At 35.4% G+C, this 18685-nt stretch overlaps 1 protein-coding gene across 2 annotated transcripts; it reads left to right on the forward strand.

Moving 5' to 3' along the window:
- The first annotated feature begins 12714 nt into the window (after nucleotides 1-12714).
- LOC122318904 (folate transporter 1, chloroplastic) lies at nucleotides 12715-18444 on the forward strand. Of its 2 annotated transcripts, none has more exons than XM_043136646.1 (11): nucleotides 12715-13044; nucleotides 13135-13211; nucleotides 13884-13960; nucleotides 14116-14209; nucleotides 14854-14947; nucleotides 15720-15793; nucleotides 16227-16340; nucleotides 17051-17122; nucleotides 17222-17242; nucleotides 17415-17482; nucleotides 18171-18444. In XM_043136646.1, the coding sequence occupies exons 1-11, from the start codon at nucleotides 12915-12917 to the stop codon at nucleotides 18301-18303; spliced, it is 954 nt and encodes a 317-aa protein (XP_042992580.1). In that variant the 5' UTR covers nucleotides 12715-12914; the 3' UTR covers nucleotides 18304-18444. The 2 variants fall into 2 exon arrangements, with proteins under 2 accessions (XP_042992580.1, XP_042992581.1); XM_043136647.1 differs by having other exon boundaries at nucleotides 12716-13044; nucleotides 16230-16340.
- The last annotated feature ends 241 nt before the right edge of the window (nucleotides 18445-18685 follow it).

Raw genomic sequence — 18685 nt, forward strand, 5'->3', positions numbered from 1 at the left:
AGGAAAGTCATGCCGTAATAAATACTGCGGCATGGCGGCAATAAGTAAGGGATTGGACCCTGACGCTGGATACGAAATGTTCCCCTCAACAGGTAATATATAAGCTAAGCTCATCACAAGGTGAAAATTCTTTTTAAGTTGGTTAATTCTAATAAAAATTTTCGATAGGGATATTCTAACTTTGTCATCGAAGGTTCCCTCAAAATCCCAAGATCCCCCAAGTTTTTTGTGTTGCATGTGACTGAATTGGGTACCCAATGTGCAAAATATATAATTAACAGTGTTGATATAAGAAGTTTGCAACTTGTGATCCTTATGACTGTGACAATAAGAGAAAAATTTTTAGGCTTTAAAGATCTATTTTTTGAGTTTCGAACATCAAACCTTAAAAAATCTGGCTGAAGAGTTTGAGGTTGAATTTTCTCATTTCCTTCAACAATGGGTTACCGTTGAGCTTCAAGGTGGTTCAAGAAAAGCCTTTACCAAAATTAGTGTTCTTAGTCATGATAGCCAATTGATCATAACTTTGCTACCAAATTATTTGTTTGATAGCATACTATCTCCAAATTACCTTGACTGCCCCTATATTTCTTGTAGATGGACAGTTTCTCTCTTCAGGTTGGACACAATATTAGAGAGTTTAACATTGCAGGTATCTTCAACCATGGTGTAGGAATGCAACTTTCAAACCACATGTTAGCTTAAAGTAAAATGTAAAATTAAGAAAACAAGAGATTGTTAACTTGAAGAACCAAAAGACCTCCAACACATTGTATTTTTGCAAAGGAACAATTCTTTCCTGTCATGATAAATCCTTGTCCTTGCTTAAATACACAGTGACCAAAACTGACTGCACCTAAATTAATGGAGCATGTTAACATGGTCATGCATAATCTAAGGCCATTAGCCATTCAACAACCCCTAAATAAAAACAAACATTACAATTGAAAAAACAAAAACAACCCTTAAATTAAAAAAATATAGATAATAAGTGGGTGTTGAGGGCTAAGGTTTGGTAAAGAGAGTGATTGCAAGTTTGATTTGCATTGGGTTGTTTCGATTTTCTCAAAAGAAAAAAAGATTTCAATATTGGATAGTGTTGGTTTCACAACCTACTAGATATTCCATTGGTCTGGCTAAACTAATCCGAGTTGACGTTAAGTAAAACTAACATTTCAGATTAGGTCACAAGTTTTCTGCACATCCCATTATTTTAAGAGTAGTAATACATGTCCGCACAACAATATGCGTATTGACTTGTAATCCCATTTTTTTAGCTTTTTCTATTTTAAATTGACATTTGAATTTCAATAGTTGGCACGTCGGCAAGTATGATCAGGTGTGCAAAATTGTAAGTATAAATAGTATTTTCTTAACATTTCTCATAAAAGTAAACCCGTAAACTCACATTGTTTCATATAATAAGCTAGATATACTTTATAATAAAAATAACTTTACGATTTATCTTAACATATTAAACCACGTCAATTTGTGAATTTACTTTTATAAGATCTATTTATGACTGAAGCATTTTCTTTATCTAATTTTATCAAGCCACATAGAGTTTTTGTTTTAATAATAGAAAGAGATCCCCCTTCCTCTTTTTGTAAGACTTCTATGCTTTAAACTCACAAAAAGCCTTTTATGTAATTGTCGTTTATCCTCAGTTCAAAATTGAAACGTCACAAACGACTATCGAGGAAGTCACTAAATGCGCAGATGTTGTAGTTGTAACATACCCTGTATGAATTAATAATGAATACAAATGTAATATCTCACTTTGAAGGTGAGAACCTTCAAGAATTTCAAAAGGAAAAAGAAGAAGAAAATATCAATAAGGTTCTATTACTTTTTGGATAAACTTATGCTCCATTACACTATATGTCAGAATCCCTTAATGGCATTCTTCCTCTCTACTGGGTCTCATAGGCCAAAATTTAAAAGAGTTTAACATAAATTAACATAAGAGAAATAAAAGCGGTTCATTTAATATTTAATCTACTTGGGCCTAGACCCCTTACATCAATTAAAGTAGACTTACTTTCACTGCAATCCAACAGCTTTGAGTGGAAGTCCAAGCCCTCTCCTTCTTGCTTTCCTACCGTACCCGGTGGCTTAGTTTGAGTAGTGGAGTATTATGAGAATACTCCACTATTATTCATTATTTTATTATTATTTTTTATCTACTTTTTACTATTTTATATTACTATTTACTATTATTCAATATTTTTTAATTACTTTTTTACTACTATTCACATAATATCTAAGATCATCTCATTATCCAAATGCAACCTTAGGAGTTGTTTGAATTTTGGGATGGTTTCATCCCATCTTATCTTATCTCATCTCATCTCATCATATCTTAACATCTAAACATAACTTAAGTTATGTTTGGAACACAAACTCACTTCAACTCATCTCAAACTAATAATTGATAAGATCTACTATTTTTTCAACTTCTTATAAAAAAGTTTAAATTCATTTCAATTTAATTAATTTATTTAAATACATATCTCAATCTATTTATATTAAATTCCATTTTAATGATAAGATTATCTCTACGTCTCAAAATGCCTTTGTGAGAGGGAGACAAATATTGGACTCGATTCTTATAGTGAATGAGTGCTTGGACAGTAGAATCAAGTTGGGAGTTCGAAGTATTTTATGCAAACTAGATATGAAGAAAGCCTGTGATCGCATTAATTGGAATTTTTTGTTCTATATGTTGAGTAGATGTGGGTTTGGGGAAAGATGGAGGAAGTGGACAAGGCATTTTGTGTCAATATCCAGCTTCTCGATCTTGGTAAATGGTGATTTTGTGGACTTTTTTAATAGTTTGAGGGGACTACAACAATGTGATCCATTATCACCTCTATTATTTGTCCTAGTAATGTAAGCTCTAAGTAGAATGGTGTCAGCTGCAGCAGAGGGTTTTTGTTTTTTCAGGATTTTCAACAGGAGACACTAATTACGATTCGATCATTATTTCCCATTTCTTGTTTACTGATGACACGTTGCTATTTTGTGAGGCAAATGTAGGACATGTATAACCTTTGAAGGCTATCTTACTTTGTTTTGAAGCATTATACGGGTTGAAGATTAATCTTGCTAAGATGAAGATGGTTGCAGTGGGTGAGATAAGCAACATTAGGGGGTTGGCTAACATATTAGGATGTGTGGTTTCTTCATTGCCATTGAAGTATATTGGACTTCTATTGGAGCCTTCTTTTAAAGTTAAGACAATTTGGAAAGAGGTGTTGGAGAAATTAGAGTGTAGGTTGGCCAGGTGGAAAATGTTATATTTAACTAAAGGGGGCAGATCACTCTTATTAAGAGCACTTTATCTAACCTTCCCACACATTACTTGTCTTTATTTCCTCTTCCTGCCAGCATTGCAACTCGAATGGAGAAACTTCAACGCGATTTCTGTGGTGTGGATTGGGCAATGAATTTAAATTTCACCTAATGGGGTGGGATAAGGAGTGTACTCTCTTGAAAGGTGGAGGATTGATGGTCCGTAATATGAGGGCCTTTAACAAGGCTTTATTAAGAAAATGTTTGTGGCGCTATAATTATGAGAGGAGAGCCTTATGGAAAGGGGTGATTGACACGAAGTATGGAAGTGCATGGAGGGGGGTGCTCTAGAAAGAGAAGAGGGGCATATGATGTGGGGTTATGGAAGTAAATATAGAAAGATTGGTGCTCTTTTGTTAGTAATACTTGATTGTGTTTGGGAGATGGCAGTAAGATCAGCTTTTAGTATGATGTGTGGGTGGGAGACACGACTTTGAAGGATGCTTACCCCACTATATTTAGAATTGCACAAGAAAAAAAAGCTATGCTGTCTGACTTAGGGGTAATCACTCATTGCTCATAGAAATGGAATATTAGTCTTAATTAAGATGCACATGATTGGGAAATGACTATTCTAATGGAGTTTCTTAACCTGTTGTATAACACTGCTATTGCTGCCATAAATGAAGATAAGATGGAATAAAGACATTCTAGGAAAGAGATTTTTTCTATTCACTCTTTATATGAAACAACTACCATGCAATATCTTGGAGAAAAAAAAAAAAACTACCATGCAACACCGGCACAACTTTCCTTAGAAGAACATTTGGAGGAGTTAAGCACCTACCGAGGCCTCATTCTTTGTCTGGACAGTAGCCTTAAGGAAGATTTTGACTATTGATAACCTTAGAAGACGTGGTCTTATCATCACAGACTGGTGTTGTATGTGCAGAAATAGTGGTGAATCGACGGACCATCTACTCTTACATTATGAGTTTGCACAAGAAATCTGGAATTACTTCTTTAGCAGAATGGGTATAGCATGAGTAATGTCGAGAAGTGTGGTAGAATTACTAGCAAGATGGATAGGGATTATCAGAACATTACAGATTGCAACAGTGTGGAAGATAGCTCCTTTATGTATTCTTTAGTGTATTTGAAGTGAAAGAAACGATAACATTTTGGAAATCATGAACACTCATTGGAAAAATTTAGGAGTTATTTTTAGAATACTTTATTTATGGAAATAGAATTTCTCTTATTTATGTGGACCATTGCTTTAGGTTTAAATGGTCTGAGACTTAGCTTCCATGACTTCCTTATATCTATTTTTAATTTCTAAATGAGCTTATCTTCAAACCGAACCTTCTGTTTATATGCGTTTTACACCCTCCAATAAAAACTTGACACATAGGCAATTCAAGTATGGTGTGAGTTTTAGTGAATTTTTTCTCCCCTAATCCTGCCCCCACCTCCAGCTCTTCGACTGAAGCCCTTCTCTCCCTTTCTTCTCACCCTTCTCCCTCTCTTCTCCCTTCTCTCTCTCTCCCCTCTAGCTCCTTGATAGAATTCTCTCTCTTTCACTCGATAACCCTGTTTTTTCCATCTTTAGAACCCTAATTTTAGCACTCTCTCTCAAACCCGTCTCAGCAAAGCTCGTTGTCTTGTTAACAATAGATTTCCACATATCTCCCTCAATCATTGCCAAGCTGATTTGGAAGCCCATCCCCCTCAGCCAAATTTGAATTTTGACGGGCTTTGTAATTAATTTTTCTATCAACTTTTACCTAAGTCCAATCGTCTTTTTTCCATAATTTTGTTTCACACACACGTAGCTATTTTATGTTTCAAATATGTGACTTACATGATTTTTTAATTTTAGGATCCCACAATCATCGTTGTAAATAAAACCCTTGGAATGCTCGTACAGGTTAGCTCTCAAAATATTTTCTGAGTTCTTTTCCACTGTTGAGAATTTTGGGTGTTGGCTTTTAAATTTTGGTCAATGCTTAAATTGGACAGGATGGCATCGGCATCAAAAAATTTTAGATGAACTCGCTATTGTTTAAATTGGACGGATCTATGGTGGGGCTTTCGGCTTGAGGATACACAGGGAGACAGAGACCACGAATGGAGGAGAATGAGACCTACATGGGATTAATTTCCTAGACACAATTATATTGTAAACTTCTTAACAAATACACGTGTCAAACAAATATTGGCTGGTGTAAATTTGGGGTAGTCACCTCGTCTGGTTCCTAGCTGCTCTGTTTCTAAATATGTGTATTCACTTGAATATTTCCAATATATTGGGTTTTGCCTATCTTCGTATCAATAAAATATCTTATTATTGAAAAAAAAAATTCCAATTTTGTTATAAACCATCTTGAATTGTATGACCATATTTAGCTAGATGTCAAATACATAGTACTAGTCGTCAAAAGCATAGTCTCCTTTGTACTCCTATATATATCGCTGTATCTTTTAAAGAATTCATAAATTTCATAACATGTTATCAGCACGATTACTCTCTATTTTCTTTCTCTCTTTCTGTGCGTTTCTTTAATCCTCGTCACTAGAAACCCAGAACCAAAAATCCGGTTCAACTTGTCAATTCCCTTGGCCTGGATAATAACACAGTTGGGTTGGGTTGTCGAACCAGCTGAAGCTTCTCATATTCACTGCGGCGCTGCTAAGGTGCACCGGGTCTACAACCTCTGTGAAAAGCTGTCCGAACTGCTTGAGAACTTCCATGAGAAAATTAGAAATCTCCACTACCCATAACCTCAGCTCTCTCTCGATTTCGAGCCTAACTAACTCTCATAAAGGAGAGTTATTTTCTCGTATAATTGTCAATGTCACACCGGACAGAGACTGGCTCCGAGAAGCAGTTATCACAGATCTGGGAGCGCAGGTGTTTCTGGGACAGCAGGTTCGCCGAGTGCACGTGCTGATCGCAGAACAAGCAGAGCTTGGCGGAGTCAGCCCTACAGTAAAGAACCGCAAGTTGCTCACTGCAGAACTAGCACGACACGCTCTCTCCATGATTCCCCATTTCAATTCCGATTTGTTCCTCAGCAGAACCCGGACACCCTTTCAAATGTTCGAAGCTCCTTCCATCGCTCTCCAAGTCCCAAATCGTCCTCCTTCTAGCGTCATGCCCATCGTCCTCCTGCAATATGCAGATCTACTGATCTAGCTCGCCCTCAAGCCTGTGAACAAAATCCTAGATTTGGTCCTCGAAAATAAATGGAAGATGAGCACGCCAGGCTCCACCTGGGCGACCCACTCCTTTGGCTCGATCTCCTCCACGAACACCACAGGCTCCACTCTGCATGAGTTAGACCGACGAAATTCGACATCGCCGTTCCGTAAGCAACTCCGATACCTGAAAAATTGCAAGCACCTGATCAAAACCACAGATACAACTTCCCCAAACCCGGAGACCCGTATGCGCATGGGTTGATCTTGGCCTTTGTGTTGAGGTTGAAGATGGGAAAAAGTCATGTGAACAAGTCATGTGAGGCCGACAGAGAGTTCAAGGTCACGGGTCATTATTGGCAACAATTTTTTTTTTCAAACGAGGGGCCTCATCGCGGACAAAAAGTGCGCTCCCCTCATGCTCCGTCTCGCATGGCACTCTACTGGGACCTTTGACGTTAAGACAAAAAAAAAAAAAGGGAGGCCCCTTCGGTACCATGAAGCTAAAGGCCAAACTCGAACACGCCGCCTATTATGACTTCCACGAAGGACTCAGAACAGCTACCTACTTCGTTTTATTTTTCTCTCTTATAATATTATTATCTTGACAAATGCAGGGTGTAAAAGCTTTTTAGCAGGCGGCTAGCTGGATAAATTAGACTTTTCTTGAAAACTTTAGAGCAAAAAGTGGGGTTGGTAACAGACGTAAAAGGCTCTCGTAATTAGGTGAGAGGTGAGCTGGTTTCTATCCAAGAAAAGAATTTGGGTCCATGAATTCTCTCAAGTCCAAAATAATGGCTGTGAAAGGAAGCATCTTTGAAAAAGTTTAAAAAAGGAGCCAACTTGCTTTTGGTATTATACGGAGCCCACTTATTTGAGAATAACTTTAGACCGGTGCCTCCTTTAAGCTCTCTTTATCAAAGTCCAATAGCATAGTATCACGTAAGGGCTACAATTTTTATTTTGTGAGCTGCGCTACAAGGGATTCATGAGGAATGGTGCCCTTCTCTCTTCAGAAGCTTCTTTCGTCTCTGCTTTCTTTCATCTCCAAAAGCTCTCTTTATCCCTAACCCCCTCTCTCTCTCTATCCTTCCGTCTCCCTCCTTCCCTCTCTTTCACGACAACCATCCCTAACCCCTCTCTCTCTCTCTACCCCTTCCATCTCTTTCCTTCCCTCTCCTCCAGGTATCGCAAAAAATAGAAAGAGTACTCCCACAAAGTGTGCAAAGTTCCTAAATGGATATTCTAGAATTGGAATGATCTTTTTCCAGCTATAAAATCCCAGTAAGGGGAAAACAAAATAGAAGCATTGAGATAGAGAAATAGAGATTCTATAGAACTTCAGTATAAAATGGCACACAATGGTCCCACTACAGTTACTATTTACTAAGCCTCAATTTTAATCAAACTAGATATGCATTATCTCCTCCAAAATCCATAAGGTAAGTTCCGAGACCTCCCAATCAATATGGCATGTCAATAATTTTTACTCTTAAATAGAGTCTTTTTAGATACCACCTCGATCGAAACTCCTATTTGAAAAATTTTTCTATCGCTCCTTCAACTAGTATTTCTAGAAAGCCAAATTCTAGGATCTAATTTTTTATTTATGTTCTCTCTCTCTCTCTCTCTCTCTCTCTCTCTCTCTCTCTCTCTCTCTCTCTCTCTCTCTCTCTCTCTCTCTCTCTTCCCACACCATAACAATGAAAAGCGCAACATTCCCTGTAAACAACAAATAAAGAGAATGGCGCCGTCACCAAATGATGAAAACCTCACTTGCATAAAACGCCCAAGAATTTTACCAAACAAAGACTACATGTCCACCCGCTTTCTTTCTACCATCATGACCATAGAGAGGGACTTACATTTGTTAGAACATCTAAAAAATGTATATTTGAATTCAACCAATAAAGACCCTGACTTTTAATTGCAAGCAGATTTTTGCCTAATGGGGAAAATAAGAAGTAACCTGTCTCATTGCAGGGAAAATACAAGTGGATGATTTCTGGGTTTGGGAATGTTTGGGTCTGCAAATGGAGTGGAAGGCTCGATGCTTTAGTGAAGGAGAGGGAAGGAGAGAGAGGTAGGGATTTCTGTAGACGTAAGGATAGAGAGAGAGAGAGAGAGAGAGAGAGAGAGAGAGGTGGGTCAGGAGGAGGTCGATAATCACCTGCAGCGCAGGGAGTTTGAATTCTTTATCAGTCTCTTAAATGGCACGTTCCTATTGGTCTCCGATAAAAAGCGCTTGTAGGAGACACTGGCCCGTAGCGTTTCTCCACTTATTTTTGGAATTACTACATGGAGCCTTCCTCTGTATACTAAATACGATCTTGAACCTAGTTTATCCTCGAGGAGATGAAGGATGAGTTCAATCAACGGCAATTTTTTTTTTTTTTTATAATTGGCATAACATGTTTGACTAATAGTTTCTATTAGTTTTCTGACAGGAGTCATGCTTTGTGATCTTTTTCGATCTCAATAATTTTCACAATACACGAAAGTTCTGATGATACTGAAGATAGTAGTCTTTAACTTTAAGTAAGTTTTTAATATATTATTTATAATTACTGAGGTGAATATGTATGATTATATTCATTATTATTACTTGATAAATTCTATGTTTATTTACATAGTTTAGATACAAGTTTTATTTATTCTTTTTATACTTATTATAAATTATTGATGATATGATTTATCTTAGAATAGAAAATAGAGCATCCCTGAAGGATCGCTTTAAATTAATAATTTTATTGAGTACCTCATAGTTTAAATGAGTGATTCGTGTACCAAAAACTCATTATGATTTATGCACCTGAAGTTGCATAATTGAAATTGTGGAAAGAATATATATTTAAATAAACGTCTCGAATATGCTTCTGAAATAGCAATATCGAGTATGCTCCTAAAATAGCAATATGAAATGCAAACGTTCACAATATATTCTAAATTTATATCTGGTTTTTTAGTGACTGAGCAAAATAATGAGTTTTTTATAAGAAATCATTAGTCACGTCCTACTAATTCTACATCATTCCCTGAAGTGAATGATAATAGATTTATATCATTTTATTCTCTGAAGTGAAAAGAATGATGCATTTTATTCAAAGAAACTAAGAGATTGGACGTAATAATGAATATCTTTTTTTAGCCAGAAGCTTGTATTAGAAAAGTTATAAGCTTTCTTTTGAGATGATATTATATAATTATTGAATCAAGTATTATGATGCATCAAAAGGTGATATGATTTAAAATATTTGTATCTTTTCATGATTATCTTGATCATCCAAAATCAATTACGATAAGTCGAATGATTTTCATATGGACGTCCATAAAAGAACCAGAAGATTCTTTTACTACCACCAGAAGTGGAAAGAAAAATTTGTTTGAAGCAAATAAGATGAAATTATTCGATGTTATCTTGATTATCATATGTGAACCAGAGGTTCAGATGATAATTAAATTTTAGATGCAATAAGATAAAAATGTTTCATATTCTAACTGCTAAAATCCCAGCGAGGATTGAAGTCCATGTAGGACAATTAAGAAATTCAGCAGTCTAAAGACATGTCAAAAGCATGTGAGATCTATTAATACAAAAGATACTGCATCTCAAAAGAGAAAGGCACAAATAATTGGTGCTCCTGAAGAGGTCATACCCACAAAACAAACAATATAGTCCATCCAAATTTTCTGTATAAAATTCTCCTATATAAATTCTTGAAGAGTATAAATCTCCTGAAGAGTGCCTCCTGAAGAGGTTTTTCATGAAAATGTCTTCTCTTGAAGAGGGACAGGTATCTGAAAATAACGAGATCTCGATACATTTCATGAATATTGGAAAAATTATGGATAGAAATAAAATCGTTATCGACAATGTATTTTCATATGAGATGGCAATTGACATTACCAGAAGTAATGATGAAAGTGAATCAAGAACCGTCGAAGAATACGACGTAAAATATTGGTCAAATTTGAAAGAAACAATTCCTGCAGAATTAATTCACTAGTAAAATATGATGCATCTGGACTTATAGTCAGTAGGTATTTATAGAAAAGAAATAAAAATGTGATATATAAATCACGAGTCAGTTTCTTAATTCCTGCAGAATTGATATCACTAAGTAAAATGTGATAAATATGGACTTGAAGTCCAAACACCTAAAGAGGTGATTTTTGTTAAATATCAGTGGATATTTTTATACATGATATAAAAGGCCTGAAGCTTTTAATATGAAAATGTGATATAGAAATCACAAGTTAGTTTCTCGAAAAAATAATATTGATATACTTTTAAAGTGGTTGAAATCATATTGAGATTTTTATTAGCTTGAAAGTTACTGAAAGTTTGGATATGCATGATTAACTGCATATTTATATGGATCATTGGATCATGATATATATATATGAAAATCCTTGAAGGACAGAAAATGCCTGAAGCTTCTAATCTGAATACATTTAGAAATATGTATTCTATCAAGTTTCAAAGATTCTTATATGATCTAAAACAATCCAAACGCAAATGGAAACAAGTTATTATTACAGTTTATATATATGATTTAAATGTCATTGAGGTTCCAGAAGAACTCATGAAAAGTGCACATATTTGAAATATAAATCTGAAACCCTTGCTACTTCAATGGGAAGATGGATGTTATTATTAGTTCTGAAATATCATCTCTTAAATACAATTAGTATTTCAGATTCATATTATGAGTTTGATATGAAGTGTGCATTATTAAAGAAGAAATAAAAAAGGAGCACACAGAAATCTACCAGATGATAGATACACAAATATGAATATTTGTGAAATATTATTTTATTATCTTGAAGCAAAAATTACAGAAATTTGAGGCATTTTGCCTCATTCTTCAAATGCTCTTGTTCTTCAAGAATCTGCATGGCATCCCTATCTAAAGGAGTGGGCAATCGAAAAGAAGATTTAAGAAAGGATTTTAAATTCTTATTCTCTTGCTTTATTGCTTCTATCTTTATGTTGAACTCTAGAAGAAGTCGCTGAATGATAGCAATATTCTCGTGGAGTTTGTCAACTCCACAAGTTCTAGATTGCAGTCGCTGAGAAAATGTGACAATAGATGATGAGTATCGGGTATCGAAACTCACAAGCTTATAGGTAGCTTCATTATCTGACTTATGAGTCAGGTCATTATTATATTGCATGATAGCACCTGTGGTAGAAGAAGGAACAGCTGATGAACGAGGTGCATAATACCTAATATATTGACTCTGAGAAGATTGCTGAGCTATTGCAGAGAGAGATTGTAGGATAAGAATGCAGAAAGAGATTGTAGAGTAAAAATACAGTATGATTATAGAAAAGTAAAGAAGATGAGATGCGAATGAAGATGAATTGAATATCTCTTTTATAGAGAAAATTATGACAATGCATCTCTATTATTTCACAACATATCTCGTGAAGTAAGAGAAAAGAGACGAGATATAGATTCATAGCTCTGTAGCGCCTGACAGCTACAGAAGAGTTGAAAATCTGCAGTGTTTGTCTGATCTAAAAAACTGGCCACCGTTTTTATTGAAAAAGGAAGTTAGCGGCTTAATGTTGATTAATTCTCTACTAACTGTGTTATTTACAAGAACTTCAGCACAACTCCAGAAGAGTAGTGATGAGCAGAAAGATCCAGTTGTGATTATTTTTGGATCAAATCCACAGTTAGTTGGATGTACAGATGCAGATTATCTTTCAGATCCACACAAGAAGATCATTGCAATTCATGAGAAAAAAGTTAAAATTGATGTCAAGCATTACCAACTGCAACATTTAAGAAGATTATGCAGAACATTAGAATGCAGAGGTTTGAAGACCTGTTATCATACACTTTTCCAGAGAAGTAATGTCTTGAAGACTTGTGCTGATTGTACTCTTTTTCCTTCGCTAAGGTTTTATCCTACTGGATTTTCCTTTGCAAGATTTTAATGAGGCAATCCTAAAGCATTTGGCGGTTCACATAAATACTGTACTCTTTTTCCTTCGTCATTAATTTTTTCCCAAAGAATTTTTCCTTAACAAGGTTTTAACGAGGCATATTCTTTAAATATGGTCATCCAAAAGGGAAGTGTTATAAACCATCTTGAATTGTATAACCATATTTAGCTAGACGTCAAATATATAGTATTAGTCATCAAAAGCATAATCTCCTTTATACTCCTATATATATCCTGTATCCTTTAAGGAATTCATAATTTTCATAACAATTTTAATCAATTTCACAAAATATTATTAACTCATGACCATCTAAGCATCGCAGCTTCCACTTCAGCTGAACTCAGTTTGCTTAGTTCTTAGATCGAGCTTGCCCTTGCCGTTCATGGCAGTAGTTTGTACTGAAAGTCCTGCTCAGCATATGCACGAAAACATCGGCTAATTTCTTTTCTGTCAAAAACAAATGTTGGCGTCGCATTCGAAGTCGAATTCGGCGCAATGGCAATGGGAGAACGCGTTCGCAGGCGCAGTAGCCGGATTCGCCACCGTCGCTGTCATGCACCCCCTCGACGTCGTTCGTACTAGGTTTCAAGGTACGGACGTGTCATCTGAAAGAGTTCACACAAAGCGCGCGCTTAATCTAATTGAAATTTGTTTGAATTCGATTGGGTTTTGTTTTGCAGTTAACGATGGCCGAGTTTTCAATCTTCCAACTTACAAGAACACGCCTCACGCTATTTTCACAATTGCTCGCTCGGAGGTTTTGTTCCGCATCACTTCCTATTTGCGCAGCGTTTTGCTGCTATTCCTTCTCCACTTAAATTTACTATTTGATACTAGGATTTTCACTTTCCCTCTGTTGCTATTTGAAAATCATGGATACCTTGTTTTTCCAATGGCAAATAACGCTTCTTTTTTTTGTAAAAAAAATTTTTAAGTTCTTGTTGTTCTTATCCTGTATGTGAGTCTATGATATACAGTCAAATGGCTTGAACTTGTAATTATCATGATTACGTTATTTATTTTTTCCTTTTAATCAGAATGCACAAACACACTTAGGAAGTATATATATGTGTATATATATATATATATATATCTGTTTCCCACTCGTTTTTGTTATTTATTTGTCATGGAAATTGCATTTTACGCCATATGAAAATATACAAGTTTCTAGCTACATATGATTGGTGTTACTAAATTTTCTTCAGAAAGCACGACCCTATTCACTTTGCGCAGCATGTTAGAATTAAAAGCTTGGTAGTCTTCATGTTAGAACTAAAACTTATCATTCTTTCCTATAATTTGTATGCTTACATTGTCATTTATCACACTAGTGCTTTCTTTGGCTTTGAGGAGTTTTTTTCTTTTTACTTTTTTTATAGTATTACTATTTCCCTGATAGGAATTATAATTTTATCCCTTTGTGTTGCAGGGTTTGAGAGGGCTTTATGCTGGCTTCTATCCTGCGGTTCTTGGGTCAACTGTTTCATGGGGTCTATATTTCTTCTTGTACGAACCAAATTTTTTGTTGCCCGAGATGAGAGTTAATGAATGATGCATCAAAAATCAACCTGAAGCTTTATTTATTTTTTTCTGCTTTGATTTGTTGGATGATCTCATATTATATTTTGTTCATAAACCTGAAAGGTTTGTTAAATTTGCAGCTATGATAGAGCAAAACAAAGGCATTCAAAAAGCAAGGAGGAGAAGCTGAGTCCTGGTCTTCATCTTGCTTCTGCTGCAGAAGCAGGAGCTTTGGTGAGTACACACAAACCCTCAAATTTTTTTAATATCAGATACATTTGCTGGTTTCCCATAAAAAAGTGTCCTCTTGTCATTACCTGCTTATTTTTTTTCCTTATCTGGTACATACCCATTTCTGCCTGCATGTTAATTAATATTTGTACCTCTTTAATGCTGACACTTGTTGGGGCTGGGGCGAGAGGGGGCATATCAATAAAAAAAATTATTTACTTAATCTGAAAGATAAGGTGAATGAAATTCAGTGTCTGGAAATTGTGTAAAGAGATGGAAGCAAGTTACACAGTTTGATGAGTACTTCGTAATTTTCATGACACCATGATTGGAGTTTCAAAGAGTAACAGATGTAATAGATATTAGGTTACCTATGTATTTAGTTGACATTAACCTGAACTGTTAACAGTCATCATTAGGGGTGTCCTTTCATACTCCCAAGTTGAAGTTTGTTACTAGCGCACATAGAACCATCATTCATTCCAAAAGCTTGGATGCTTTAGTTATTAGCATTCAAGAGGGGAATAATTCTTTTTATTTTTTTTATTTTTTTTTATTTGCAATTTCCTTGTGACATCTTTATGAGGTATACATCGGAGCCATGCTTGGTTTTCTTACTGATGTTTGCTAGTTATTGGCTTTGTCAGGTGTGTTTGTGCACAAATCCTATTTGGCTTGTAAAAACAAGATTGCAGCTTCAGACACCTCTTCATCAAACTCGACCATATTTTGGCCTTTATGGTCTGCTCTGTATCTTACATTAATTTGCTAATAACGCTCACACTAAGATATCCCTTTTCTGTGCAAGTCTTATCAACTTTGGCTTTAGGTTCTAGCAATCACATTAAGCTCAATTTATTCGCCATAGCATTCCAATTTTTTTTGTTACTAAGAAAGATTTAAACTTGGACTATCCTGATCCCACTCTAGCTAACAGTTTGATCTACGTTTCTTTGAGTTGAGTTGTATCTAGGTAATGATTTAATTTTTTCATAATGTATGGTATATATCACCAAAATTGTCATCAAGATGGCTTTTTTTTTAGACAAGTTTCTGCTTAAATAAAGTACCAATTAAGGATGTGTTCACATGTGTTGAATTCAGATCTTAGCCATCATCATACTTTTGTGTCATTTTTTAATGGCTAAAATAAAATTTTATTGAGAATTATAGACATAGCCCAAGTACACAAGGAGCATACAAAGAAAACACCTAACAACAACTAAGAACTAGACATTGATACAAGCAAATCATGAAGTCCCATTACAATCAGTAGCATAGGCCCAAGATAATAGTATGCTGAAAAAGAACCTCTTAAGCTCATCCAAGGAACTTTCCCGGTCAATGTCTAATATGTTAATCCCCTTCGTGGACTTTAAGACTAGTTTGCATTTCTTTTTTTGATCGGTAATGGTTAACTACTTTGCATTTCTTTTGATGATTTTGTTTGTTTCTTAGCTTGATTGTTGCTCCGAGATTGTCCAGTATGTTTACATGTTTCATCAAATTTCAGATGCCTTAAGAACCATAATTAGAGAAGAAGGGTGGAGTGCACTTTACAAAGGGATTGTACCTGGTCTTTTTCTGGTATGTTGTTCTCTTATCCTTTTGCCTTAGCTTTTTAAGCTTATATACATAACCTCATCAATTTCATAGTAAAAAAAAGGTCCATGACTAGGTGTTTCGTTTTGGTATGTAGTTTTCTTTTTGGTGGGGGGGAAGAAAAAGGGGGGATAGGAGGAGGAGGAGGAGGAGGAAGAGGGGGGTGGGGGGGGTGGGTTGTGGGTAAGAGGGTGTTATGATATTTTTATCTTTCCCAGGATTGCATATGAACTCTCTGATTGAAGCTCTAGTCTTGCTGCTGATATTGCTGTGCGGAGAATAAAAAATGATTCTAGGATCAAGCTATGAAATTAATTTGGATGCATGTGAAGCTGTGGATGCATCAGTCATGCTAAGATTACTTTTCAACAACTATCTGCTCTTTTTTTCCCACTTAGAGGTGTTTCTTTTGTTTCAGCAGGTTTCCCATGGTGCTATTCAGTTCACAGCATATGAGGAACTCCGTAAGGTTATTGTTGATATCAAGTCTAAAGACAGCAAAACTAATTCTCAATTTGATGATAAGTTGTTGGTAAGTCTCTGCACTCCATATTACTTATCAAAAAAGTCTCTGCAATCCCTGTTCTTTTGGTATATTGTTCCCTTTAACTGTATGAATGTGCATGTACTAGAGGTATCAATTTACACTCCGGGCTAATATAGTTTGACATTGGTCCCTTTTGGCCATCTGGGAATTTGTTATCCAGTTATGGTGAAGAATTTACTGCACCAGATGAGAGAATTTGAGTTCTAGGTTAATAGAGAGCCAGTTTTTGTTTTCCATCAATACAAATGAGTTTGAGTTTATGGTTTTATTGGAAAGGTGAGAGAATATACACCCAGGTAAGAAGATGAATGGGATTTTTTAGTTTGTTTCTGTCGATATTTGCTAAGCCAGTATATGATCTTTATCAGAGCACGGTTTATGACCTGAATTATATTATTATTTTATCTGTAGTTTAATATCTTTATTATTACATCACTTACAGGAATAAGTTTCCATTATAGTGTGCCTGAAGTATTTGGAAATAGGACTTTTATGGGTTGTTTACTCAAGTATTTTAAGTTCACATAGACTCAATTCTGAGAGAAGTTTAGGTTTTGGGACTGCTGGCACGACTCAGATCACGAATAGCATTGCAATTTAGTTACTTTCTCATTTGGCTCCCAAAGTATAGTTTCTTGGTTAGTGATATTAACAAACTGCTTTTATTTGTATCTCATTTTTTCTCTTTTTGCTAGAAATCAGTCGATTATGCTATTCTGGGTGCATCGTCAAAAATTGCCGCCATTCTTCTGACATATCCGTTCCAGGTAGGCATTTCTCTTAGGTACTGATAAGTCCTCAAATTTGCTGATTTCATTTGTAATCTGATTATTGCTTCTTATTTGGTTGGTTGGCTTGAATTTCAGGTTATACGAGCTAGATTGCAGGTATGACAATTTTTAAATTCTTTTATTCCTTTTCGATTCTATATATGTCATAAAATACTCAACTTTTATAAGGCAGAAAACTTCTTACCCCGAGAAATACGGCATGGCCTTTAAGTTTACCTGGCTTCACTATTAATGACTGGAAGTTGGTCATATCTGTTTCCCTCTACAGCAACGACCTAGTAGTGAAGGAATTCCAAGATATATGGATAGCTGGCATGTTGTGAAGGAAACTGTGCGGTAAGTATGAAGGTCAGCCCTCATTTGGGGAGGTTTAGATAGTGAGTTGAAACGAGATGGGATGAAAGTTGAATAAAATATTGTTAGAATATTATTTTTGTTTTGGGATTTGAAAAAGTTGAATTATTTATAATATTTCATATGAAAGTTTGTGAAAATTGTAATAATTAGATGAAATGAGTTGGGATGAATTTTGAATCCAAACCTTCCCATTTTTTCCAAAGATGGAAAGCCAAAAATGAAGTAAAAATGCAATGCTTTTTTCATTTTTTGGTAAAAAATAATAGATTGGTCATACTTGACAAGTTGGTAATACAGCTTATGTTATAATCTTGAGGGAGTGTCTTAACTTGAACTTTTATTAGTCCAAATCCTTCACCAAGAAAAGTGGTGAAGCCAAAGAGAACCTCTAAGTGTTTGTTTCTCCAAATACACCAGATGAGGCCCTCTTTTAGTAGATGATGTTTCTATTAGTCAACACTACAATCTGATTCGTTTTCTTGAAGATACTAAAGTGAATAAAGTGCTATTAATTTCAAGTTGTTAATGTCACAGTTTTTTGGCCCATTTCAATTGGGAACAAACTTTAGCTGTTTAAGCCATTGAGACCTTCTGCTTCTTTTTTTCTTTTTAAATCCCTGATATTTTCTCATCTCCAAAGCTAATTTTTTTCTATTGGGGCTTGCAGGTTTGAGGGTGTCAAAGGTTTTTACAAGGGCATTACACCAAACCTCCTGAAAAATGTTCCTGCTGCGTCAATAACATTTATCGTGTATGAAAATGTCCTAAAGTTGCTAAAAATGACAAGAAGGAAGGAGTGAAAAATTTTGTTTGCTCTCATCTCCTTTAAATTCTCTGCAGCTACAGTGTACTTTGACATGTTTGAGGCTCAAAGTGGTAATAAAAAGTTTTGGCATGCTCACTAACCTCAGTAAATTATCTTAAGTGCATCTTTTGGTTTCTATTTCTTTTTTGCCCCTGCGTTTTACCCTCACTTTGAATGTTTAATTGGCTGGATATTTTCTTTATTGCTTAATGAATTGTATTGTGTGGATATTAATAATGGGCTCTGACAGCATGATATGTCTCCACTTGCCTTATTTTCTGTTATGAGTTGTATATATCTACTTCCTTATTTAGATAGCTGACGTTCCATACTTAGATTTTGTACATAGTCATGGTTTCCTTTCTTGTAAATAGATT

Source organism: Carya illinoinensis, chromosome 8 (genome assembly GCF_018687715.1).
Source record: "Carya illinoinensis cultivar Pawnee chromosome 8, C.illinoinensisPawnee_v1, whole genome shotgun sequence".
Taxonomy (NCBI): domain Eukaryota; kingdom Viridiplantae; phylum Streptophyta; class Magnoliopsida; order Fagales; family Juglandaceae; genus Carya; species Carya illinoinensis.